At 49.4% G+C, this 24028-nt stretch overlaps 1 protein-coding gene across 1 annotated transcript in view; it reads left to right on the top strand.

The window, feature by feature from the left end:
* Positions 1–24028, top strand: part of CENPI (centromere protein I) — a 252860-nt gene that overhangs the window by 188599 nt on the left and 40233 nt on the right. Inside the window, 3 exon segments of the mRNA XM_029607381.1 lie at positions 484–578; positions 14186–14270; positions 14272–14319. Coding sequence (XP_029463241.1) covers positions 484–578; positions 14186–14270; positions 14272–14319 — 228 coding nt within the window.

Raw genomic sequence — 24028 nt, 5'->3', positions numbered from 1 at the left:
ATAGAAACTTTGACAAGTTTTCTGCATTAGGCTCCATCTAATGATCTTACCCATGTGTGAGGACTAACATCCTTGGAGACCACCTGTTATAATTAAGCAACTATGTTTTATTCCTGGAGGGACCAAATTTCATAAATTTGTTGTTTAAACCTTCAGCCTGGCAGAGAAGTACACACACTCCATATAGCACATACCCTTACACCAAACTGTTCAATCCTTTGGTTGTAATTTAAGCACCAATATGTTTCTTCCCTGGAACATCAAAGCACCTTCTGTTCTGTCATTTAATGAAGAAAGCTAATGTTTGGATAGGCTATAGCTGGTCCGTTGTACTCATACTGAGCCACCTCTGAGGGAGATCATATGCATTGCTTGTTTCCTTGCTCCTCATTTAGCATAGTGTTTCCTGTGTAGTCAGTGTGATTGTGAACCCCTTTACATCTGGGAATGGAAATAACTTGTCTTGTGTTCTTTGTCACACAGTGCAGCGTTATAGAGAGTCTGAAAGAGATGCTACAGAATTGGCTTTCTTGGCATGCCTTTTATGCTGATCAATTCAACATACAGGATAGCCCTATGTAAGTTCATCTGGAATCTATAGATCCTGCACACAGAGAATGTATTGTGTAGAATTATTCTGCTGGCAGATAAACTCTTCAATGGGACCACACACAGATTGAAGGGCAGCCATTTGTTGTATGTGATCCATAAACATGAGATGAAGAAAAAATTCCCTCCTGTTCTTTTTAACTTATGAACACAAGTGGCTGTTAAGTGGCTGCAGTCTTGGACACAATTTGATTGACCCATTCACTTGGTCTGTATATAGAACTGCTTGTTGTAAAGTTTGAAACTGTACTCTACAGGAATGATCTGAGTGTGTTTTTTTGTTTTTTTTTTTGTTGTAAACAGTTTTTATTGGTAATCATGACCTCAAGCAAAACATCATAACATGTACAGCTATGGGTAATAAATGAGTTCAACACAACTTACCCAATACAATGTGAACAGAACAGAAATAACATATGAGCAGTACAACCTGCCACTGATACCATTTTAATAACTGAGTAGAAAATCCCCCGTCCACACCCCACCTCCTCCCACTCTTCCCCCCACCCTCCCCCCCAGGACCAGACCAATCATGTACATTATGAGATTGAGGGCCTAACTCCAGACACCAATGTACCAGCACATCATATAATGCCCACGAATCAGAGAAGAACCCACCCAGATAAACCTAAAATTTATAGCCTAGAAGAAAGAGTTGTTAGAAAACCTCAAGGAGCCTTCGCAGGTAATGGTGTGCAAGAGGCCTGTGCTTGCAACCAGTCAATATAAGGACACCAGACCTTATGGAAGTCCACGATCCTATCTTGATGGAGTGCCGTAAGTTGAGATAGCCTGTAATAAGAGTGTAAGCGATGCTGAATAGCCGCCAGGGTCGGTGCCCGTTCCCGCTTCCAATGAAGAGCTATCTCTGCTCTTGTAGCAATAAATATCTGGAGCACCAGTTTCTGCTCCATTCGAGTAATGCCGGAAACTGGTAATCCCAACAGAGCGTGCCACGGTTCAACTAAGACTGTAATATGAAGGGCCTGAGCAATCCAGTCCAAGACATCCTTCCAACAGTGGGAGATTTTAGGACACTGCCACCACAAATGGAAATAAGTACCCTGCTCCGCACATCCTCTCCAACAAGTGTCAGGAACATCCGGTGCAAATTTATGGAGGGAAACTGGTGTATAATGCCACCTGTAGATTAATTTATAACAATTTTCTTGGAGCCCTGCTGAGATGGAGCATTTACGAGCTGCCATATATATTTGTTCCCAGTCCTTGTCCTGCAATACGATGCGAAAATCGCTTTCCCATAGTCTCTGATGCCGCGGTGTGCCCAATCTCCGTCCATTGAAAAGGGCATAAATCTTGGAGATCACTCCTCGGATGACAGAAGCATGCTTGCAGAGAGACTCAAACAGTGTTCCTTTAACTCGTAGAGAACCATTACGAAGGCTCCTGGAAGTAAAATGATATATCTTGGCATAGAGAAGAAAGTCAATCCTGTCAAGTTTATATGTAGTACTTAAGTGTTCTTTAGAGAATAAGGACCCTTGTTGAATCACATGTCCCAATTTACAAATACCAGCTTGATGCCATTCTTGTTGAGCCCTGGAACCCTCCCCCCAAGGGGAAACCACATCAGTAAACAGATAAGACATTAAAGAGAACTGCTCCGAGCCCACCAAAACCTTTCGCCATTGCCTCCAAACCTGTAACGTGGTGTTCAGGGAATAGGCCACCACCAAGTCAGAAGCTTGAGGGAGAGATGGTTGCCATGGGGTGGCATCAATAGGAAAACGACCCAGGCAAGCTTGTTCTAATTTAACCCACTGTGGGGCATCTTTAGTGCTATGAAAGGCAACCAAAGCTCGCAGTTGGGCCGCCCCGTAATACCAGAGAAGATTAGGTACCTGTAAACCTCCCCTCAATTTGGCCTGAAACAACGTGGCTCTAGCTATCCGCGGTGGGCGCCTCCTCCAGATAAATTGACCCAAAACCTGCTGCCAATTCCGGAGCAACGTACTTGGAAGGTAAATGGGGATCGTAGTGAAAAAGTATAAAAAACGGGGCAAAACATTCATTTTAATGATGGCCAGTCTTCCCAACCAGGAATGCGAGTGCTCCAACCATTTATTCAGATCATCTTGAATCTTAACTATAAGCGGTTTGTAGTTCAGGTCAAACAGCGAGTCATTGTGAGGACCCAAGCGGACTCCTAAGTATTTAAGGGATGTATCCGCCCACTTAAATGGAAAACTCCGTTGCAATGATAGTGCTTCCGAGGGTGGCATAGTTAAGTTTAATATTTCTGACTTGTCATAATTAATTTTCATACCAGATCTTGCCGTGAACTCCCCCAACTCTTCCATAACTTTGGGAAGTGATCTATCCGGTTCCGCAATGGTGAACATAATATCATCCGCAAAAAGGGAGATTTTGAACTGAGCGTCCCCCTTCTGGATTCCTCGGATGGCCTCGTTATTTCGGATTCGGATAGCAAGGGGTTCCAAAAATATGGCAAATAAAAGGGGAGAGAGAGGGCACCCTTGCCTAGTTCCCCTCTGAATAGAAAACTGCGGGCCATAACTCCCATTAACCTTCACCCTAGCCACTGGGTTGCTATATAGTTGGCGTAACCAGGTAACAAAACTAGTCCCGAAGCCCATCGCCTGCAAGGTATGAAACAAGAAATCCCAATGGACAAGGTCAAATGCCTTTTCTGCATCTAATGCAAGGAGAATGGCTGGGTGATTGTCCCTATGAACCAAATCAATAATATCCACGATCCGGCGAACATTATCCGCAGCTAGGCGGCCCGGAACGAAACCCACTTGGTCATTATGAATTAGCCCAGGTAAAACCCCATTTAAGCGAGCCGCCAGGACCCGAGCCAGAATCTTCAAATCTATGTTAATGAGGGAAATGGGTCTGTATGACCCGCAAATGATAGGGTCCCTCCCTGGCTTAGCAAGCACAGTGATACCTGCAGTGTTGGCATCCATCGTAAAAGCCGAGCCATCCAATAGAGAATTAAATGCCTGAACCATTGGTTCCGCTATAACATCAGCCATTTTGCGATAATAGCTACCTGTGAAACCGTCCAGGCCTGGGGCTTTACCTGGCTTCAACTTTTTGATGGCCGCCAACACCTCCTGGATTGTAATAGGTTTATCAAGGAATACCTGTTGGGTAGGAGTAATATGTGGCAAAGGGACATCTCGTAAATAGGCTTGAATATCAGCTTCCCGAATGGTGTCATCCCTGGTATATAATTTAGAATAAAAATCAGTGAACGCTTGGCGTATGTCCTCAGAGGCGGTCACCATTTGCCCGCTAGCTGTGGAGATCCTAGCTATGACTGTTAATGCCCTCGCCGCCCTCAGTTGCCTAGCCAAAAATTTACCAGCTTTATTTCCCCCTTCAAAATATTGCTGTTTTAAAAGCGTGAGGGAGTGACTAATTGCAGAGTCCTCTATCGTCTGGAGTTGTGACCTCACGGCAAGGATTTTCCGGTAAATATGATTAGATTGAGAACAACTATGTTTTTTTGTCAAGTCATCCAGATCAGCCAGGAGTTGTGTTCTCCTAGCATTGCGTTCCTTATTACAATGCGCAGACCGCGCTATACAGTGCCCTCTAATCACCACTTTGGAGCACTCCCACACCGTCAAAGGTGACATACCCTCAGTTTGATTGTCCCGAAAAAACTCTCTAAGGTGTGATAACAGAGCTGTGGCAAAGGTGGGATCCGCTAAAAGTCCATCATTAAGCCTCCAGGACCGAATACCGCCCCCTGAGTCGCTCAACCGACAAACCATCCATACTGGGGCATGATCGGACCATGTGATGGGATCTATGTCTATGTTTTGCACCCGTGGTTGAATGGAAGTAGAGGTGAAAAAATAGTCAATGCGTGTGTATGTGGAGTGAGGGCACGAATAAAATGTGTAAGACCTGGAACGCTCATACCGGGATCTCCAACTGTCTACCAAACCCCATTTGGCCATAACCTCTCTCCAGATTTTTCTGATCTCAGCATGCGATTGGACACCGGAACTAGAGTCCAGACTGGGATCTATAACAAAATTAAAATCCCCTCCTATAATAATCTCTCCTTCTGCATGGCAGAGCAATAAGCTGGATAAATGCTTAATAAACGTTCTCTGACGTTGATTAGGGAAATACACATTGAGAAGCGTGATAAGCCGATTATCTATTTTAATCTTGTTAAGAATATACCGGCCATTAGGGTCCTTTATAACCAAAATCTGTTCATGCACAAAGGAAGCGGCGAACAGAATCCCCACCCCAGCATATCTAAGTTCCCGCGTACTGGCAGCCCAAATGGCATTGGGGAACTGTGGAAATTGCAACAACCGCTCGTGATGATGTCTCACGTGGGTTTCTTGTATAAAGACTATTCCAGCTGCCTGCCTTTGTAATTCCCTCTTCAGGAGCTGCCTTTTGTGGGGTGAATTGAGACCCTTTACGTTAAAGGAAAGCAATTTAGTAGCCATGTGTGTTCTATTATCTCAGACCCCCTCCCCCCGCCAGAACAGAGCATACAGTAACCCACACTCTATGGTTCTCTCTGAAGTAGCACTGACCCTGAAGCGTCCCCCCTCTCCGCATGAAAATTGATTGGCATTGGTCTGACCTGAGCCCTGCATATCCTTCAGTATCCCGGAGCCAGCCAAAGGATACCGGACTCCCAAGGGCCCGTGGGCTCCCGATCAGAGGCATCCGCAGTTGTATAACTCCTTCAACAATCCCCCCCCCCCCCCCCCCCCCCCCCCGGACTCATAAAACAAACTCTAATTCGCAGAACATTCCCGAACAAGAAGCAGGGTAAGAAAAAACAAAACAAGACAGTAACCCCTCTTAAAGTAGAGCAGACCCCAGAGTAACTCTGTAATAACCAACATGTCAGGTAAATAATGAGAAAAAGCTCCCCAAACAGCAATGACTGTTTCTGTGTGTTACCAAGGCCAAGGCTGCTGGGGCCTCCGCAACCTGTAAGCCAGGAAACGCAGAAAACTTGCAATATGAAAAGCACAATCCACTTCAACCCTGCTCATGTTGCAAGTGCTGAGATCCATCGACGTGGCGACGAAGCCGCTTGCCACCTTTTCCAGCTCTTTGCCAGCGGGGAGTGGTGACTTGATTTGTAACTGATGCGGTTGTATTAGGGAGGGAAAACGACACCGGCAGTTGGGCCTTTAAGAAGACTTCATGTGCCTCCCCCAGAGATGACATTTTAAAGGTAATGCCTTGATGTTGGAATACTAAACCAAAAGGATAAGTCCATCTATACCTTATATTTCGTTCCCGGAGTGCAGTGGTAACCTCTCGCATCTCATAACGTTTTTTAAGAGTAATAGGGGCCAAGTCCTGATACAGTGCAATTTCACAGTTGTGCCATGTGATGGCCTTCTGTTGTCTGGCTGCTGCCAGAATTCTTTCCTTCAGGGGGAAGCTTGTGAGGCACAGCACAATGTCTCTGGGCTGCTGATCCCTACGGGGGCCCAGGGCTCGATGAGCTCTTTCAAAACTAACAGTGGACGGTATGTCCGCAGGTTCCCCCTGGGCAGGCCCAGCTTGATTTAAGATAAAGAGGCAAATGTTAGACGCTGTCTGCCGTACATCTGAAAAGTCAGGCGTTTCTGGCACCCCCCTGATCCTCAGGTTATTTCGTCTGCCCCTATTATCTAGATCTTCCAGTTTGTCTTGAATTGCCTGAATTTCGGCAGCAGAGGCCTCACGCTGATTCGCCAGCCCAGTCAGCAACTCACCATGTGCGTCTATACGAGTTTCGGCTTCCTCCACGCGGCAGCCAAGAGCCGCCATATCGTCCTTCAGCTCTGCAACGGACGCCATGATGTCGGCCTTATATTTTTTCAAGTCCGCTCGCAACTCCATAAACCAGCGTCGAGCCTCGTCGCGGTCTAAAGGAGTGGTGGTGAGACCCGCTCCCTGTGCACCATCACTCTGCGAGGCGCCCGCCATCTCCTCCGTGTCAGAAATATCGGCATCCCGGCTCGCGGCGCCATCTTGTTCTGAGTCTGGGGGTAACTTATCATAGGAAAATTTCCTGAGGTCGGTCGGTTTTCTTTTGCTGGTCATCCCGAAAGAGGTCTTAATCGATGCCTCTCAGCTGCGGTAACAGAGATATCGCGCCTAAGCGCTAGTTTTGCTAGTTTCGGAAGGCTTTTGAGTCCGGGGAGAGCGGAGCCGAGCAAACCTGCGTCCTCTTACATCGGATGCAAGCCACGCCCCCCTGTTTTTTTGTTTTTGATCTTTATATTCTGTTTTGGCACTACATTGCAGATTACATTCAGGTATTGTAGGTATTCTCCCAGGACAAGCAGGATGGTAGGTCCTCACAGATGGGTGACATCAGATGGAGCCCTGTCATGAAATACTTGCCAGTCAAAGTTTCTAGAACTTTGACTGGCACACTGAGCATGCCCAGCATGCCAGTAACCCTGTGGCCACACGGGGTCCCTCTTCAGTCTCTCTCTTTCCGCGCAGCAGTTGCCTCGTGGTTTAGGAGCTCTATGAGAAATTTCCTCACTGGAAAAATTCAAAGCCAATCTTCGTTCTTTCACCCTCACCTGGGTCCCCCATTGCGCTCAGTCTCTTCCAACGCTCGGTAAGTGTTATCCCCACGGTTTGCAGTTGGTTCCCGGCAGCGTACCTCCCCAGTGTCCAACGGCCATTGACCGCGTGCCACTTTTTTCGACATGGTGACAGGGTTTAGAAAGTGTCTCAAGTGTCCGAGGACTATGTCCCTATCGGACCCGCACAATGTATGTGTTTTGTGCCTCGGGCCTTTCCACGATGTCGCTACCCCGGTTGCGCACAAATGACCCCAAAGGCCGGCGGCCCGACTGGAGAAGGAGCATTTGTTTCCCTCAAAACCACCTGCTCCATCGACTCCGGTACAGAGTGCACCGAGCCGTGAAGTTCCATCTACCTCGGACACTCCCTGCCAGGAAGACCGTGGAGCAGGTGACCGCCAGTCACCGACATCCACCCATTCTAAGACATCGACGTCATCGTCCTTGGTGCTGGAGAAGGCCCGGCCCGATCATCGTGGGAAACATCGGCACCAAAGTGCATCCCCGCCTGGTGCCGGCTTCCACAGAGCCACCTGCGAAGAGGGCCCGGGGAGATGCGCCCCCATCCTCCTCTGGACCCAGGACCCCAAGGCGTTTCCCCACAGATATCTGTGCCGGGTACTGAGTCTCCATAGACTCCTGTGTAGACTCCAGTAACACCTAGCCTGCCTCCTACCCCAGGCGCAGTACTATCCACGCCAGCCTTCAGGGAGGATTTGGACAGACTGGTCCAATAGGCAGTGCTGAATGTCCTCTGGGGCTTCCAATTGCCACTGGCACTGGTGCCCTCTGTTTGCACCGCTCCTCGAGCAATTGGACACCCTCATCGGTGCCCTCCTAATTCAGCCTGTGCCATCTGGCATGCTGGCACAGTCAACAATCAATGCCTCCACAGATCCAGATTCCCATTCAGGGTTCTTCGGAGGAGGAAGAGGTAGCCTCCGGCTCAGTCCCTGCACAGGACCCACTGATGCTGGAACCCGTTCCAGGGCCATCAGGTTTATCAGTGTGTAGGCACACCTCTTTTACCTCTGTGTTCTCGATGCAGGCACCACCTCCTTCGGTACTGATGCTGCCTCACCATCCATCGATGCCACCTTCCCGCCCTCTCGGCTTTTGTGTTTTTCCTCCCACTGGAGACCCGGTGGGTGAAGGGGAGACTCCCTACGATCCATGGGAGGATGCATCCTCTGACCATTCCTCACAAGCTTTTGAGGAACTTCTCGGAGCCTTCACCCCCGAAAGAAAGATGTTCTCCTGTCCTTTTCCAGTTTTCTCAAGGAGATGTCTGAAACTATCCCATTTCAACTGGTAACGGAGGAAGACGCTCGCCACAAAATGTTGGAAGTCTTACAATTCATAGATGCTCCAAAAGAGGTAATGGCGATACCAGTGCATGAAGTTCTTCTTGTCCTCTTGCACCACCTGTGGGACCATCCAGGTACTGTGCCTCCAGTCAATAGAAAAACATATGCCACGAACCTGTTTCAACAAGCCCCAGGTTTTCAGACGAGCCAATTACCCCACCATTCTGTAGTGGCGGAATCAGCCCAAAAGAAGGCTAAAAGATCCCATCCACACTCCTCTGCTTCTCCTGGAAAGGAACAGAAGGCGTTGGATGCATTAGGCCGCAGAGTTTTTCAAGGTTCTATGTTAATAGCTCGTATAGCAGCATACCAACTATACATGAATGACCCAATATAATAGGAATCTCTGCAAGCAAGGCCAAGAATTCTCAGAGACCCTGCCACAGCAGTATCAGGAGAGCTTAACCTCCATCCTACGAAAAGGATTGGAGGATGGCAAACACGAGGTCAGAGCAGCCTACAACTCTTTCGAGACAGCATCCAGAGTCTTGGCAGCGGGCATCAGTGCGAGATGCTGGTCCTGGCTCAAGGCCTCTGACCTCCAGCCAGAGGTGCAGGACAAAATTAGTAGATCTCCCATGTACAGGAGAAAACCTGTTTGGGGATAAGATCCAGGATGCAGTGGCCCAGCTTAAGGATCATCATGAAACCCTGCGTCAACTGTCACCTCAGATACCCCTTCCATAGCCCGTAGGGGCACACGTAGGGATACTAGAAAACAATTTTATAGACCACGTAGGTACTACCCTCCTGTGTCCCATGCTCGGACAACTCTGGCCCCCTCAGAGAGGACATACGTGCCAACCGAGGACTTCTAGAGTGCAGCCAGCTCCCCAGTCTGGACCTGCAGCTGAATTTTGACTCCTATCCAGAGAGCAGCAGTCATCCCCCCCCCCCCCCCCACCGATCCCAAAGCCAGTTCACCAGTGGGAGGGCCGCCTCTGCCACTTCACAACCAATTGGCGCCCAGTCATCACAGACCGATGGGTACTGTCCATCATAACCCACGGTTACCATCTGAATTTTCAGCTGTGCGCCCGGACTCCCCACCTATTCCAGTGTGGAGATGGGACGATCAGACACTGCTTCTAGAGTCAGAACTCTCAACCCTTCTGCAAGCCAAGGCTGTAGAACCGTTTTTCAATTCAGCAGGGGAGAGGGTTCTACTCCCGGGGGAGTTCTTGGCCGCGCTGGACCTTACGGAGGCATACCTTTACATCGGAATTCGGAAGGATCACCAGACGTATCTCAGGTTCTTTGTTTTGGGAAAGCATTACCAATTTCAGGCGTTACCATTTGGGCTCGAGATAGCCTCCAGAACTTTCACCAAGATATGGTGGTAGTGGCGGCACGGTTACGGCGAGAGGGCCTCTTACTGCATCCGTACCTGGACGATTGGTTGATCCAGGCAAAATCGGAGGAGCTTTGCCGCTCAGCGATCAAGCGCGTACTACAACTGTTGCACTCCCTCGGCTGGGTGGTCAACACGGCCAAGAGCCAACTCAATCCATCTCAATCTCTGGAATTTTTGGGAGTGTTATTCGACACGCGTCAAAGGCAAGGTCTTCCTATCCATAGATCGTTGTCGCAAACTGCGGGGGCAAGTCTTGGCCCTGTTACAGATGCAGCCGCCACTGGTGTGGGACTATCTGCAGTTGATTGGTTCCATGGCATCCACCCTGGAATTAGTTCCGAGGGCTTTCGCACATATGCCTCCCTTACAATCGGTGTTTCTTTCCCGCTGGAGTCCAGTCTCCGAACAGTTTCATCTTCCGTTGCCCCTGACGGCTATGGCACTCGGACAACCTTCTCAAGGGGGTTTAGATTATAGCTCCGGATTGGACGGTTCTCACCACGGACGCGAGCCTCTCTGGCTGGGGAGTGGTGTGTCTGTGGCAGTCAGTGCAGGGATGATGGTCCACGACTGAAGCACGCTGGTCGATCAATTGCCTGGAGACCAGGGTGGCTTGTCTAGCGCTGTAGGCCTTTCTTCCCCTAGTTCAGGGAAAGGCGGTCAGGGTCCTGTCTGACAATGCAACTATGGTGGCCTACATCAATCGTCAGGGGGGGACCCGGAGTCACCCGGTGGCGTTAGCTCGTTTTCTCCTTCAATGGGCAGAGTGGCATCTTCTCTGCATCGCTGTGTCCCACATCGCAGGGGTAGACAACATTCACACGGATTTTCTGAGCAGACATCAGCTTGACCCCGGAGAATGGGAACTGGTGGACAGCGCCTTCCATCTCATCTGTGACAGGTGGGGACAGCCGGCCATAGATCTGATGGCGATCTTTCAGAATGCCCAAGGCCCCACACTTCTTTGCCCAGCGCAGGGAACCAGGAACAGAAGGGGTGGACGCCTTGGCGTTGCCCTGGCCGATGTCACGCCTCCTGTATGTTTTTCCTCCTTGGCCTCTGATAGGCAAGGTCCTTCGTCGCATAGAGAGTCATCCTGTGAAAGTTATCTTGGTGGCCCCCGAGTGGCCTCGGTGGCCCTGGTTTGCAGACCTCGTCAACCAGTGGAAGCTCCACTACGGCTTCTGGCTTTACCGAATCTACTTCAGCAGGGACCGGTCTGTTTCGATCAGGTAGATTGCTTTTGTCTAGCGGCATGGCTTTTGAGAGGCGCCGTTTAAGGGGCAAAGGTTATTCGGATGCAGTGGTGTCCACCCTTCTTCAGGTCGCGCAAGACCTTGACCTTCATTGTCATATATGCGCGTTTGGAAAGTGTTTGAGTCATGGTGTGCTTCTCGGATGTTCGACCTACTCGTGCGGCCGTCTCTGATATTTTAGCCTTTCTTCAGGACGGTTTAGCCAAGGGGGGCTGTCTTGTAGTTTGTTACATGTACAGGTGGCAGCCCTCTGTTGTTTACGGGGCTCGGTGGAAATGAGGATGTTGGCATCTCATCCGGACATTGTCCGTTTCCTGAAGGGAGTAAAGCACTTACGTCCACTGCTGCGTGCTCCCTGTCCTTCCTGGAACCTCATTGTGATGCTCAAGGCTTTATGTGCACCCCCATTTGAACCTCTGAAGAGAGCATCTCTGAAGGATCTTACTTTGAAGGTCGTGTTTTTGGAGGCGATCGCTTCGGCCAGGAGGGTTTCTGAACTGCAGGCTTTGTCCTGTAGGGAACCCTTCTTGCACATCTCTGAGTCCAGAGTCAGTCTCTGGACGGTTCCTTCCTTTTTGCCCAAAGTTGTTTCTGCCTTTCATCTGAACCAGTTGGTGGAGCTTCCGGCATTCTCACATGTAAATGGGTCAGATACTCTTTCCAAGGAGTTGAAGAGATTGGATGTGCGTAGGGTCTTCTTACGCTACCTAGAAGTCACTAATGGTTTTCGGGTTTCGGATCACCTCTTCGTTCTTTGGAAGGGTCCCAAAAAAGGTAATATGGCATCCAAGACTACCATCTCGCGGTGGTTAAAGGAAGCTATAAATTCTATGTACCTTTTAGCTGGTCGACCCTTGCCTTTGGGACTGAAGGCGCACTCTACTCGCTCCCAGGAGGCTTCCTGGGCGGAGTGTCAACAGATCTCCCCGCTAGAGATCTGTAGAGCAGCAACTTGGAAATCATTGCACACGTTCGCACGTCGTCATCGTCTGGATGTACAGGACTCCAGGGAGGGCAATTTCGGAGCAGGCGTGTTGAGAGCGGGCCTCTCCATTTTCCACCCCATGTAGTTGAGCTCTGGTACATCCCAGGAGTCTGAACTGATCCGGTTACGTACAGGGAAAGAAAATTAGGTCTTACCTTCGATAATTTTTGTTCCTGTAATACCAAGGATCAGTCCAGAGTCCTTCCCACTGCTGCGTTAAGTATGGAGAGTCCACTGTTCCTAAATTTTGCTCTAAATTCGTTAGCTCTGAGGAGCTCCTTCTCTCTGTTTCTGGCAGTTTGTCTGGTTCGGATCTTGTTGGAGGGGAGTGACCCGAGAGGTTCCCGTTTGATATTCATGTATATAGTTAGTGACAGTTTGGGGTTCATTCTGCTTTGACATTGCGTAATACTGGTAGGCTGTGGGTGGCAACCTGGTATATATGGCAGAGCCTGACAAATCTTGCTCTGTCTCACCTGCTGGTGCGGAGGCAAAACCCAGGAGGTCCTGGACTGATCCTTGGTACTACAGGAACAAAAATTATCGAAGGTAAGACCTAATTTTCTTTTGGGTGATTCAAAGCTCTTTTCTTTTGGTTTCCTGGACTGAATTTCAATATTATTGTGAATTACTGCCCTCCTGCTTCTTGTGGGAGTTTGGGTTCAGGATTCTTAGTGTCGTTTTGGGAGTTATCTTGGCTTGGGTACAGGTCAATACTGAGGGACTGCAAGTGGCACACTAGGTTATATGCAGTGTCAGTAAAATTTTCTCTGTCCCCATCTGATAGCAGGGAGGTAAAACCCAGGAGTCTAGACTGATCTGTAGTATTCCAGGAACGAAAATTAGCAAATAACCAATTTTCCTATGTATTTTGAAGGATTCTGGAAAAGCCCAAGGCTAAGAAGTCTGTGGTCATAGGTTTAAAGGCCTGCATCTGTGGACACCTATGCCCATCACTGATTCACATTACATTTATTGCTACTTAGGCCTGGATCATGACTCCAACTGCTACGGCTGTGGTTGGACATCTTCAAGGGTGTAGTATTACTAGACCTGTAAAATGGAGGCTTTGAGAGATGCTGGCTAATAAGAGGCCCGTAGCCTTGGCACAAGGCTGAGCACTGGAGCTACTTCTTGTCCAGGATTAAGGTGTTGGACTCTCGACAAAACAAATCAAGTTGGGATCTGCTCCTGCAAGCACATGAAGGCTCACTACATCTCCCCTTTGGCACCGGTTCCTGGATCTGTCACAGGTCAGAGATCAAGAATGGCATGGATGCCTGAGCTGCTGAGAAGAATGCTTAAGGGCGTGAGGAATCCCTTCCAGTGCTGTCTCCCTCAGTGCCAAAAAAACAACCCATGCTGTTTGCACAGGGCTCTGCTGGAGCAGGCCATTCATCAATTGCTGAGAGCAGGCATACAGGATCCCATCTGATGTTAGGATTGTTTGGTACATCCCATGTGTCTGGACTGGTTTGGTGGGACGAAAAGGAAGGAATGATTTCGTTATACATGCTAGGTTTTTTTTCTTTGACCAGTCCAAGAACCTGTCCAGTTTATCCTTCTGCCTACTCATTTGAAGTAAGCTTTGAGCTAAATGGTTACATATTCTGACTTTTGTATTAATGTTTTATCCATTTTTAATCCCTCAGTTGGTATGGAACCAATGACTATCTAATAACCCCCTTGTTCATTTAGTGGGGAGAGAAGGTTTGTTCTATGCTTTGATATAGAATTATTGAAGAGCTAGAGGCTGCACGAGACCCCATATGAAGTGGTCAGGATCTAATTCATCTGCTGGTAGGAAGACCAAACCCATGCATCTGCACTGGTCTGGTAGGACTCAAGGAAAGAAAATTAGCAGGTAAGACAATTTTTCTCTCACTTCCATCAAATATCACCAAAAGCAGTGTTCAAAAGTGCCACAGTTGCAGGATCAGAAAGCCCTGAGAAACCTTACTCCAGTTCCCCACTTCACTTGAGCTGATGCTGCCTCTGACTTCTGCTGTTTACATGTCTCTTCTTTATCTGTACTGTTAAAGGAACAATACCTTGTCCGGACTGGTGAACACAGTATCAGGTCTCATCCATTTTGTGGGACGGATTTCCACCATCGCTTTACATATCAAAAAACAGCAGTTTACTGCTCCACTTTATTCTCGACTTCTATGAGACTGTAAGTATCTCTTTGCTTTACTTCCATTGGAATATAAACTGTGGGACAGACACAGAAATCCATTCTGTCGCCTGAAAAATATATTGTATTAGAGTAAATGACAAGAGAATTTCCTTCATTTTTGTTCATTGCCCGAGATCAGTCCAGACTTCTGGGTTTTGCCTCCCTGCCAGCAGATGGAGAAAGAGGAAAGGTTTCATTGACACTGCCATATAACCTAGTGTCACCTGCAGTCTCTCAGTATTTCTCTGTCTCCAGCAGATGGTAGAGGTAATAAAAGTGTCTCTTGTGTATAGTTGATACAGGCAGTTTCCAAGTGGTTGTATTTGTTCAGAAGTATAAAAACCTACAGGATTATCTTTAACAGCATTCATCCCTGGGGGTTATCAGATCCTGTGGAGCCATGCCCCCCCCCCTCCCTGTTCAAGGTGATCGAGCAGGAGATTTGTGATCCTTGAAGGGAGGCTCAGGCCTGAACGATGTAGGAGATTGGAAATCTGGCAGCCTGGTTCACTCATTTCTCCAGGAGAGACCATTGCATCTTACATTGGCTCTGCAGCATTAAGGGAAGTATGGGCCATTATAGTTTAAAAAAAAAAAGAGAAAATAGCATTTCCTTCATTACACAGATTAAATGAAAAACAGTAGTTTGAAACAGGGTTTTTTGGGATATCCGTACCAATGTCCATTTTTTCAGAATGTACCTGTTAAGCTGCTACACCTGTTACTTTCTAGTGTTGCTCTCCATCTTGCGTGAATTTCTTTTTCAAAAAGGCAGGTAATAAATTAAAAAAATTAAAGATAAAAATTTTCAGAATTCATGAGGTCTTTCTCAAGTTTTCACTTTATTTTTGATAGGCAAATGTTTTTTTTTCTTCCATACAGTCTGTTAATAAATAGTTAAAATGTGATATTTCCTAGCGAGTAGCCAGATGGACTCAAGACCAATGTTATGCTCCCCTGTTAGCAGATGGTGACAGAGCAAAGCTGATGTCACAGTACATATACCCCTGCAGTTACCTGAGCCCCCAGTATTCTCGATCTCCAGCAGATGGTGAATGGACCTCTCCCTATGGGGATTGCTGTACAAGAGAAATTCTACATACTAAATTGAGCCCTGCTCTTCTACATAAAGGCCCCTCCCCCATTTGAGAATTCCTGAGGTGATTTCTGTGATCCCTCAGAGATGTGCCTTGGTCTGGTATCCAGTTCCTGGCATGGACGTTGCTGCTTATGCGGCTGAATGGCAGCGGGTGCAGGAAGCAGAGCCTGAAAAAGGAAGAAGTCTTTACCTTTCATTTCAGAGAGATTAGAGGTTTTCTGTAGGACCTCCTCTGGTCTCCTTACTCAGCGTGCCGTACCGATGTCATTCCCGCTTCCGTTGGGGTAAGGGGAATTGGGCATCCGGGCGGGTTGAGTGGCCCCTGGTGGGCTAGGCCCCACTTTAGGCTTTGTCTGTGCCATTTTTCGCGCATTTCTGTGAGTGACATATTACCCTCTATAGGACGTTGGTGAATGCAGTGCATCTGCTCTGAGCATATGCTGTGCACGTGACGTCAGGCCCATACTTACGCGCCCAACTTTTAAAAGCATGTGATATGCTTGAGCTGTGCGCATGGGCTGTGCATGCACCTTGTTACACCTTTTTACTAGGGCGCTTGAAATTTGTACGCATAAATGTTTAAGCATGAGCCAATGGAACACACAGCTACTGTCACTAATGGTGCCGGTAACCAAGAAGCCTAAGCGCCTTTCTCTTTGCGCTGCTTGCCATAATAGAGCTTCACAGCCTGACCTGGATTCCAACTTGTGTCGGCACTGTGAGGATGCTCAAGGAGATTTGTCTTCTTGGACTTTGCTAAGCCTGGCTTCTCCCATTCAGGTGATGAGTTAGCCACAGCCTTAACTGGAAGTATGCCAGATTTGAGTACTCCCTTGACTGGTCATTCACGGGAGATGGTAATTCAGTTGGGCCCACACCAGTGCCTTCTGGACTAGGCATTGATCCAGCTGCCTTTTCTTGGGTGGAGTTTTTCCCAAGGTTTACAAGCCTTCGTGCAGGTGCAGTCTTCTGCCTAAGCTTCCCCTGTCTGGACAGATTCTCTACCGGTGATCCCTCCATCCCCCATCCCTACCAGCAGATGCCAAGTCACACCTCACTTTGCCACAGGTATTCCTGGTAGGGATCCAGATGGCATGGATGAAGAGGCAGACCCCGACTCCTTGGAAGATGGGAATATTCCCCCCTGGGTTGGAACTGTATCAGACCATGTAGCAGTTCTTTCATAGAGATGAATGGCCAGGCTTGATTTCTCAGACCTTTGAGATGCTGGGAGTTCCTGGGATGGTTTTTAATGACAAAACAGAAGAATCCCATTCTGATTTCCCTGTGGAAAGCCGCTTCTTCCAGTGATGCCATTCAGGAGTTGATTTATCTGGAATGGGACACCCCAGAGGCAAGTTTTAAAGGGAGCCGAGTGCTGGCGGGTTTATACCCTCTGGACCCAGCAATGAGAGAGTGTTTGCATTTTCCTAAAGTGGATGTGCTGATCTGCGCAGTCTCCAAGCGAACAGCTATTCCTGTGGAAGGAGGAGCGTCCTTAAAGGATGAACATGATAGACAGGTTCTATTCTGAAACAAGCCTTTGACGCAATAGTGATGACCTTACAGATTGCTTCTTGTTGCACTCTGGTGGCTCATTTTGTCTGCTTCTCTCTCAAGAGGTAGATAACTCTGGGGTGAATTCCAGAACAATTATGGAACCTGCTGACGCTTTTTAGCAGATGTGGGCTGTGGCCGAAGTATGGACTAAATCAGAGTGGCCTTGTGGTGGCCAGATGGCTAATGTTTGCAGAATTGGTCAGCTGATATGGCCTCCAAAGCTAATCTTACAAAAATGGCCTTTAAAATATCACTCTTATTTGAGAGCAAATTGGAAAAGCTGATCAGTAAATGGATCGAGTCCCCTGGCTACCGGAGGGGTTCCCAGTGTTTTTGCCCCTTGAGAAACTTGACATTTTGGAGGTCTCTGCCCTTTGGGAGTCCTCAGTCCTTTAGTCCTGACAGCCCAAGGGAGAGACAGGTTCGGGTCTCGGCTTGTCCCGAATTCCCCAATGAAGTTTTACCGACCCACCTTTGGGAAGAGGAAATGGGGGGGGGGGGGGGGGGGCGGCAGCGCCTATTTCTCTTTTACCAATGGTGGGTTGAAATCATGCCGATTTTATACTTTTAAATAAATAATAAATAAATGCCAAACAAATGGGTCCTGGAAGTTATATGGGAAGGATATGCACTGGGGTTTCGCAGCACTCTTTGGGACATGTTAATGTCTCCTTGCCTCTCCCAACACAAGAAGCAGGCAGTGGAGTCTGCTTCTAAGGCTCTTCTAGATGAGAGCTGTAATCTCTGTACCTACACCCCAAAAAATATGGGACGTTATTCCATTTATTTTGTTGAATCCAAAGGAAGCTTCCTTTCACCCCCATCCTGGACCTTCAAGTGTCAGCCGTCACCTGTGGATGACTCATTTTCACATGGAGACCTTATGATCCGGGATAATGGCTGTGCAATTGGGAGTTTCTGACCTCCCTGGATCTATCCAAGGCCTACCTACATATTCCATTCCGATGAGAACACAGTTTTCTATGCTTTGTGATACTAGGTCATCAGTATCAGTTTTGGGCGCTGCCATTTGGCCTAGCCCCCACCCATAGAACATTTTCCAAGATTATGGTGGTTGTGGCGATGTCGTTGAGAAAAGATGGGATCCTGGTCCACCCATACTTGGACAATTGGCTGATCCGGGTCAAGACCTTGGAAGAGAGCCATCTGGTGACCAACAGGGTAATCTCCTTGTTATATGAACTTGGTTGGGTAGTAAACATGTCCAAGAGCAGTCTCGCGCCTTCCCAGTCCTTAGAGTATCTGAGAGTCTGGTTAGACACGGGGCAAGGTCTTTCTGCTGACCACACGGATCCAGAAGTTGATGTCCCAGGTGCGTCTGTTGATGAACACGATATGTCCGGTGTGATGCTATCTCCAAGTTTTCAGTTTGATGGCAGCAACCCTGGAAGAGGTGCCATGGGTGAGGGCGCATTATGCGTCCGCTTCAGCATTCTCTGCTGTCATGTTGGAACCCTCAGTCTCAAGACTATTCATTTCACCTCCACTTGCTGATAGAAATTTCTTGCCTCCAGCGGTGGCTACAGGAGGCTCATCTGAGAAGGGGTGTGCTCTTGTCACCCTTGAACTGGTTGGTTCTCACGACAAATGCGAGTCTCGAGGTTGGGGACCTCACTTTCAGGAACTGGTGGCCCAGGGACGTTAGATGGAAGAAGAGGCCCTCTGGAACATCAATCGCCTGGAAGCCAGGAGTCAGGTTGGCGTGCTTACAGTTCAGACACAGACTCCAAGGGCAAGTAGTCCATGTGATGTCAGACAAATGCGACAGTGGCCTACATCAGTCACCAGGGAGGAACCAAGAGCCAGCAAATATCACAGGAGATAGACCTCCGTATGGAATGGGTGGAAGCACATCTACAGATGATTTCGGCCTTTCACATCGCAGGAAAAGACAACATCAGAGCAAATTTTCTAAGTATGGAGAGTCTGGAATTAGAGTGGGTGTTATAAGCCAAAGCGTTTCAACTGATAGTGGATCGCTGGGGCCTCCCGCCACGCGATCTGCTGGCTGCATCTCACAATGCAAAGGTTCATTGATTCTTCAGTAACAGAAGAGATCCGGGGTTCTTGGGAATCGATGCACTTGCCAGATCTGGCTGGAAGATGAGTTGCAATATGCCTTCCCTCTGTGGCCCCTACTGGGCAGGATTATTTGCAGAATTGAACACCACAGGATTAATCCTGATAACTCCAGATTGGCCCAGACTTTCCTAGTATGCAGACCTATGGAGATTTCTGGTGGGAAAACCCCCTCTGCCTCCCGCAACACAGGGACCTATTTTAGCAGGGGCCAGTTCTTCATGAGGATCCAACTCTATTATGTCTTACAGTCTGGCCCTTGAGAGGGCTTGCCTGATAAAGCGGGGATACTCTGCGGTGGTAATTGTCTCCTTGCTTCATGCTTGGAAGTTCTCCACGTGTCTAGTGTATATGCGTGTCTGGAGAGTATTTGAGGCCTGGTGCAAGGAGAGTGGGTTCCCCTTGTGTGGTCAAAATCCCACTTATTCTGGAATTTTTGCAGGACGGGTTGAATAAAGGCTTGGCTCTTAATTCCTTGAAGGTTCAGGTAGCGGCGCTCTCCTGTTTCAGCAATGAGGTAAATGGGGCCTCCCTGTCGGCCAATCCTGACATGGCCTGTTTTGAGAAGGGAATGAAGCACCTTTAGCCTCCCTTGCGGTTGCCTGTTCCCTTATGAAATCTTAATTTAGTGTTGGATTTTTTTGTGAACTCTACCTTTTGATCACTGCACAGTCTTTCCTTGCGTCTATAGACCTTGAAAATGGTGTTCCTGGTGGCTATATGCGTCGCATCTCCGAATTGCAGGCATTGTGCTGGGAGCCATTGCTACTCTGACTCCAGGGGCATTACAGGCTCCTGCCTAAGGCAGTCTTTCATTTGAATCAGTCCATTTCGTTACCATCCCTAGATAAGCTCAAGGACGCGGAAGAATATTGCCTCCAGCATAATTTGGATATCAAGAAACACTGCTAGTGCAGTATCTGGAATTTTGGAACCAGTCCGAAAGATGGATCGCCTGTTTGTCCTTGACAGTGGAAGGAAGCAGGGCAACCAGCTTCGCAGGCTACCATAGCTTGCTGGATTAAGGAGGTAGTCATAGATGCGGAAAGCCATTGCCTTCCCAGATTAGAGCTCATTCCACTAAGGCTCGGGCGGTGGTTAGACTGTTGTCTTCCGTCGATATCTGCTAAGCAGTGATGTGGTCCTCTTTGCATACCTACTCCAGGTTTTATTGGCTGGACGTACAGGCCCGAGAGGATGCAATCTTTGCACGGGTAGTATTAACTGGATTACGGGCAGCCTCCCGCCCCAATTGGGAGTAGCTTTTGTACATCCCATTCGTCCTGAGTCCATCTGGCTACATGCTAGGAAATGGAGAAATTACCTGATACTTTCGTTTTCCTTAGTGTAGGTAGATGGACTCATATTCCTGCCCTCAGCTGCCCAATGATTGTGCCACGGATCCTCCGGAGGGCTTTGAATCCAAAGGGGTTACTGGTAAGTGTTCATGTCCTAGATTTGGGGTATCTATGTTCTTACTGGAGTTCAGTGTTTATGGTTGGTTGAGTACAGATATGGTTGACTGCTTTTAATCATATTTTTAATCAAGTGTTTTACTAGTATGTCCACAGTGGCTTTTAAAGAGAATACTGGCGGTCTGAGGTCCCTGCAGGTCTATATGTACTGTGATGTCAGCTTTGCTCCATCTCCACCTTCTGGCAGGGGAGTTATAACCCAGTGGTCCTGAGTCCATCTACACTAAGGAAAACAAAATTATCAGGTCAATAATTTTCCAATTCTTAACCATCAGTTATTCATTCTCAGTAATCATTTTGATGCTGAAAGTCCAAATATGTCCCAGAATTAAGCCTCTGCAGACAGTCATGTAGATCGACACTCATTCTTGATGTCTTGAATATTTTTTGCTTTTCCTACCTTACAAAGGCTTGATTTACTAAGGAGTTTCTTCTACCCTGTGCTTGTGTAGAAAAGCTCTTTGTGAAAAAGGCCCCAGTTGGTTAGTTTGACACTTGGTCTACTAGTTTATTTCCAAGAACATAATATATGTCCTTCCCTGTACGTACCTGGATCAGTCCAGACGGTGGGTTATGTCCCCAATCCAGCAGATGGAGTCAGCACAAGCTTTGAGGGGGCGTATCCATATATACTACTACCCCCTCTGCAGGAGTTCAGTATCTTCTGACTCCAGCAGATGCGAGTAGGGGAATCAGGCTTCCCCTCCTTTTCCTTTTTCTCTTCACTTTCTAGCTTGATTATGGCTTGTTGTTGTCTTTTTCTGTGGATCAAGTTTGTATTAAGTTTAAAAAAAAAAAAAAAAAGGCAGAGTTCTTTCAACTTCTGGGGAGTGGCTTATCTTCCTTGTCTCTTCTCTGCGGCCTTGCTGTTTATTTCTCGTTGCAGCCAGGGGTAAGTTTGTTTTTTTTCCTTTGTAGTTTTTTCCTTCACAGCTCAGCCCCCGGTGCCCGCGAAAGCCGGTGGAGCCGGCCTCTTCGCTCTTTACTCCCTCACCCGCGGCCATTTTACAGCTCCTCATGGGCTGCTGAGCCATTTAGGGAAAGATGTCTGGGGCGGGTCGTGTGGCCGGGAAGGCCCCCCCCGCGGCACCCTCCTCTATTTTCGGACAGCGGGCAGTGCAGGCCGACCAGGCCCCCCCGCAGCGGCGCTTTTGTGCGCGTGGCCCCCCCCGTGGCTTTTTCTTTTCTCCTACAGCGATCCCGATGCCGCGGCCGTCCCGCTGTGCGGCCTGCGGAGACCCGGGGTCCCGGATTTCCCGGGAGGGCATCTGTGCACGATGCCTCCCCGGGGGGGAAGGTACCTCACAGTCCCTGACTGATTTCTCTTTTTTGCCCGGGCGGCGCGGGCCGGCCACTCCGCCATTTTTGGCGGGAACGGCGGCCATTTTACATTCTGAGCGCCCTGAGGCGCAGGCCACGAGGGGGAACGGATCCCTGGAGGCCACGAGGGAGAACGGATCCCTGGAGGACTCTACCAGCTGGGGTGTTCCCCCGATTTTGGTGCAGGAACCAAGCACCCAGAGCCAGGGAGCAGGAACCACGCCGCCCCCGAAGCGCACCCGAGCAGGCCGGGGTTCTCTCCGGAGTTTATCCTGCTCATGCATACCGCTTATCTGCAGGGGCTGGAAGCACCTGTGGGACCTCTCCCTCCTAAGATCCCTCGGATGTCGCCCTCGACGCCGGCCCCCCCCCCCGACCCTCCGGGAGTGGGGGCCTCCCGCCTTCCTACCCGGGTCCGATCCACGCCCGCGGCAGTGGGGGCGGTGCCAGACCCAGCGGGACATGGACTTGACCTCTCGGACGGGGGACAAGGGGACGGCACGCAGGAGGGGGATGATCCGCGTACCCTACGCCTCTTCCAGAGGGAAGAGCTGGACGACCTCATCCCGCAGATCATCCAAGAATTAGATTTGGACCCGCCACCAGACCCGCCTGCCCCAGTAGCTCCCGCTGTCGTCACTTCTTCAAGGAAGGGAGATCCTGTCCTGGCGGCACTCCGGCTGAGGGCTCGGGCTTTTCCCATTCATGACTCGTTTTTACAACTTCTCACCAGGGAATGGGACACCCCGGAGGCCTCCCTGAAGAGCAGCCGGGCTATGGAAAAGCCGTACCCGCTCCCCGAAGATTTTCTGGACCTCATCAAGGTCCCAAAGGTGGACTCCGCAGTGTCGGCGGTCACGAAGAGGATGACTATCCCAGTGACGGGAGGTGCGGCGTTGCGGACACACAGGATCGTAAGTTGGAAGTTTTCCTTAAGCGGGTTTTCGAGGTCTCTGCTCTGGGTATGCGGGCGGTGATGTGCAGTTCGCTTGCCCAGCGGGCTAGTCTCCTTTGGGTGCAACAACTCCTCACGTCTCAGAACCTGCCGTCCGATGAGGCTGCCCAGGCAGATCGGCTAGAAGCCGCAGTGACGTATGGGGCGGACGCCTCGTACGACCTTTTTCGGGTCCTCGCAAGATCCATGGTTTCGGTAGTGGCAGCACGACGACTACTGTGGCTACGCAATTCGGCGGCTGATACGTCCTCTAAGTCGAGTCTGGGCTCTCTTCCCTTCAGGGGCAAGTTCCTCTTCGGGGAGGATTTGGACCAGATCATCAAGTCCCTGGGGGAGAACGCTGTTCATCGGCTGCCGGAGGATAGGTTTCGACCATCCAGAGCATTTTCTTCTTCTCAGACCAGAGCCAGAGCGCAACGGCGCTACAGGGGATACAGACAGGCGGGCTCCCGGTCATCCGCCCCCAGGTCTCAGCCCTGGTCACGCTCCTTTCGCGGGCGTCTGCCCGCACGCACTACTCCCGGAACCGGGAACCCCTATACCAAGTCTTCACAATGATGCCAGTCTCGCCCACTCCCCTGTCCCCAAGATTGGGGACCGACTAACGTATTTCTACGCGGAGTGGGCACGGATCACCTCGGACCAGTGGGTCCTGGATACCATAAAACACGGCTACGCATTGGAATTTGTCCGCCCCCCGCAGGGAAGGTTCATCTTTTCCCCCTGTGGCTTGGACCTCAAGAGAGGAGCAGTGCAGCTGACTCTGGACAGACTCCGGGAGATAGGCGCTATTGCGCTCGTGCCCTTCGGAGAGGTGGGCTCGGGCCACTATTCCATCTATTTCGTCGTACCAAAGAAGGACGGTTCCTTCCAGCCTATCCTAGACCTCAAGGAATTCAACAAATCCCTTCGAGTCGTTCGGTTCCGCATGGAAACGCTCCGGTCAGTGATTGCCGTGGTGCATCGGGGGGAGTTCCTCGCCTCCCTGGACTTAACAGAGGCCTACCTGCACATTCCCATCCGCCCGGACCACCACCGTTTCCTTCGTTTCAAAATTCTGGACCAGCATTTTCAGTTCACGGCTCTCCCGTTCGGATTGGCGACGGCGCCGCGCACCTTCACCAAGATCATGGTAGTCGTGGCGGCAGCTCTCCGGAAGGAGGGCATCCTGGTTCATCCTTATCTGGACGATTGGCT

Source organism: Rhinatrema bivittatum, chromosome 6 (genome assembly GCF_901001135.1).
Source record: "Rhinatrema bivittatum chromosome 6, aRhiBiv1.1, whole genome shotgun sequence".
NCBI lineage: Eukaryota > Metazoa > Chordata > Amphibia > Gymnophiona > Rhinatrematidae > Rhinatrema > Rhinatrema bivittatum.
Note: the sequence above shows the minus strand (reverse complement) of the source record. Positions and strands in the feature narration are given on the sequence as shown.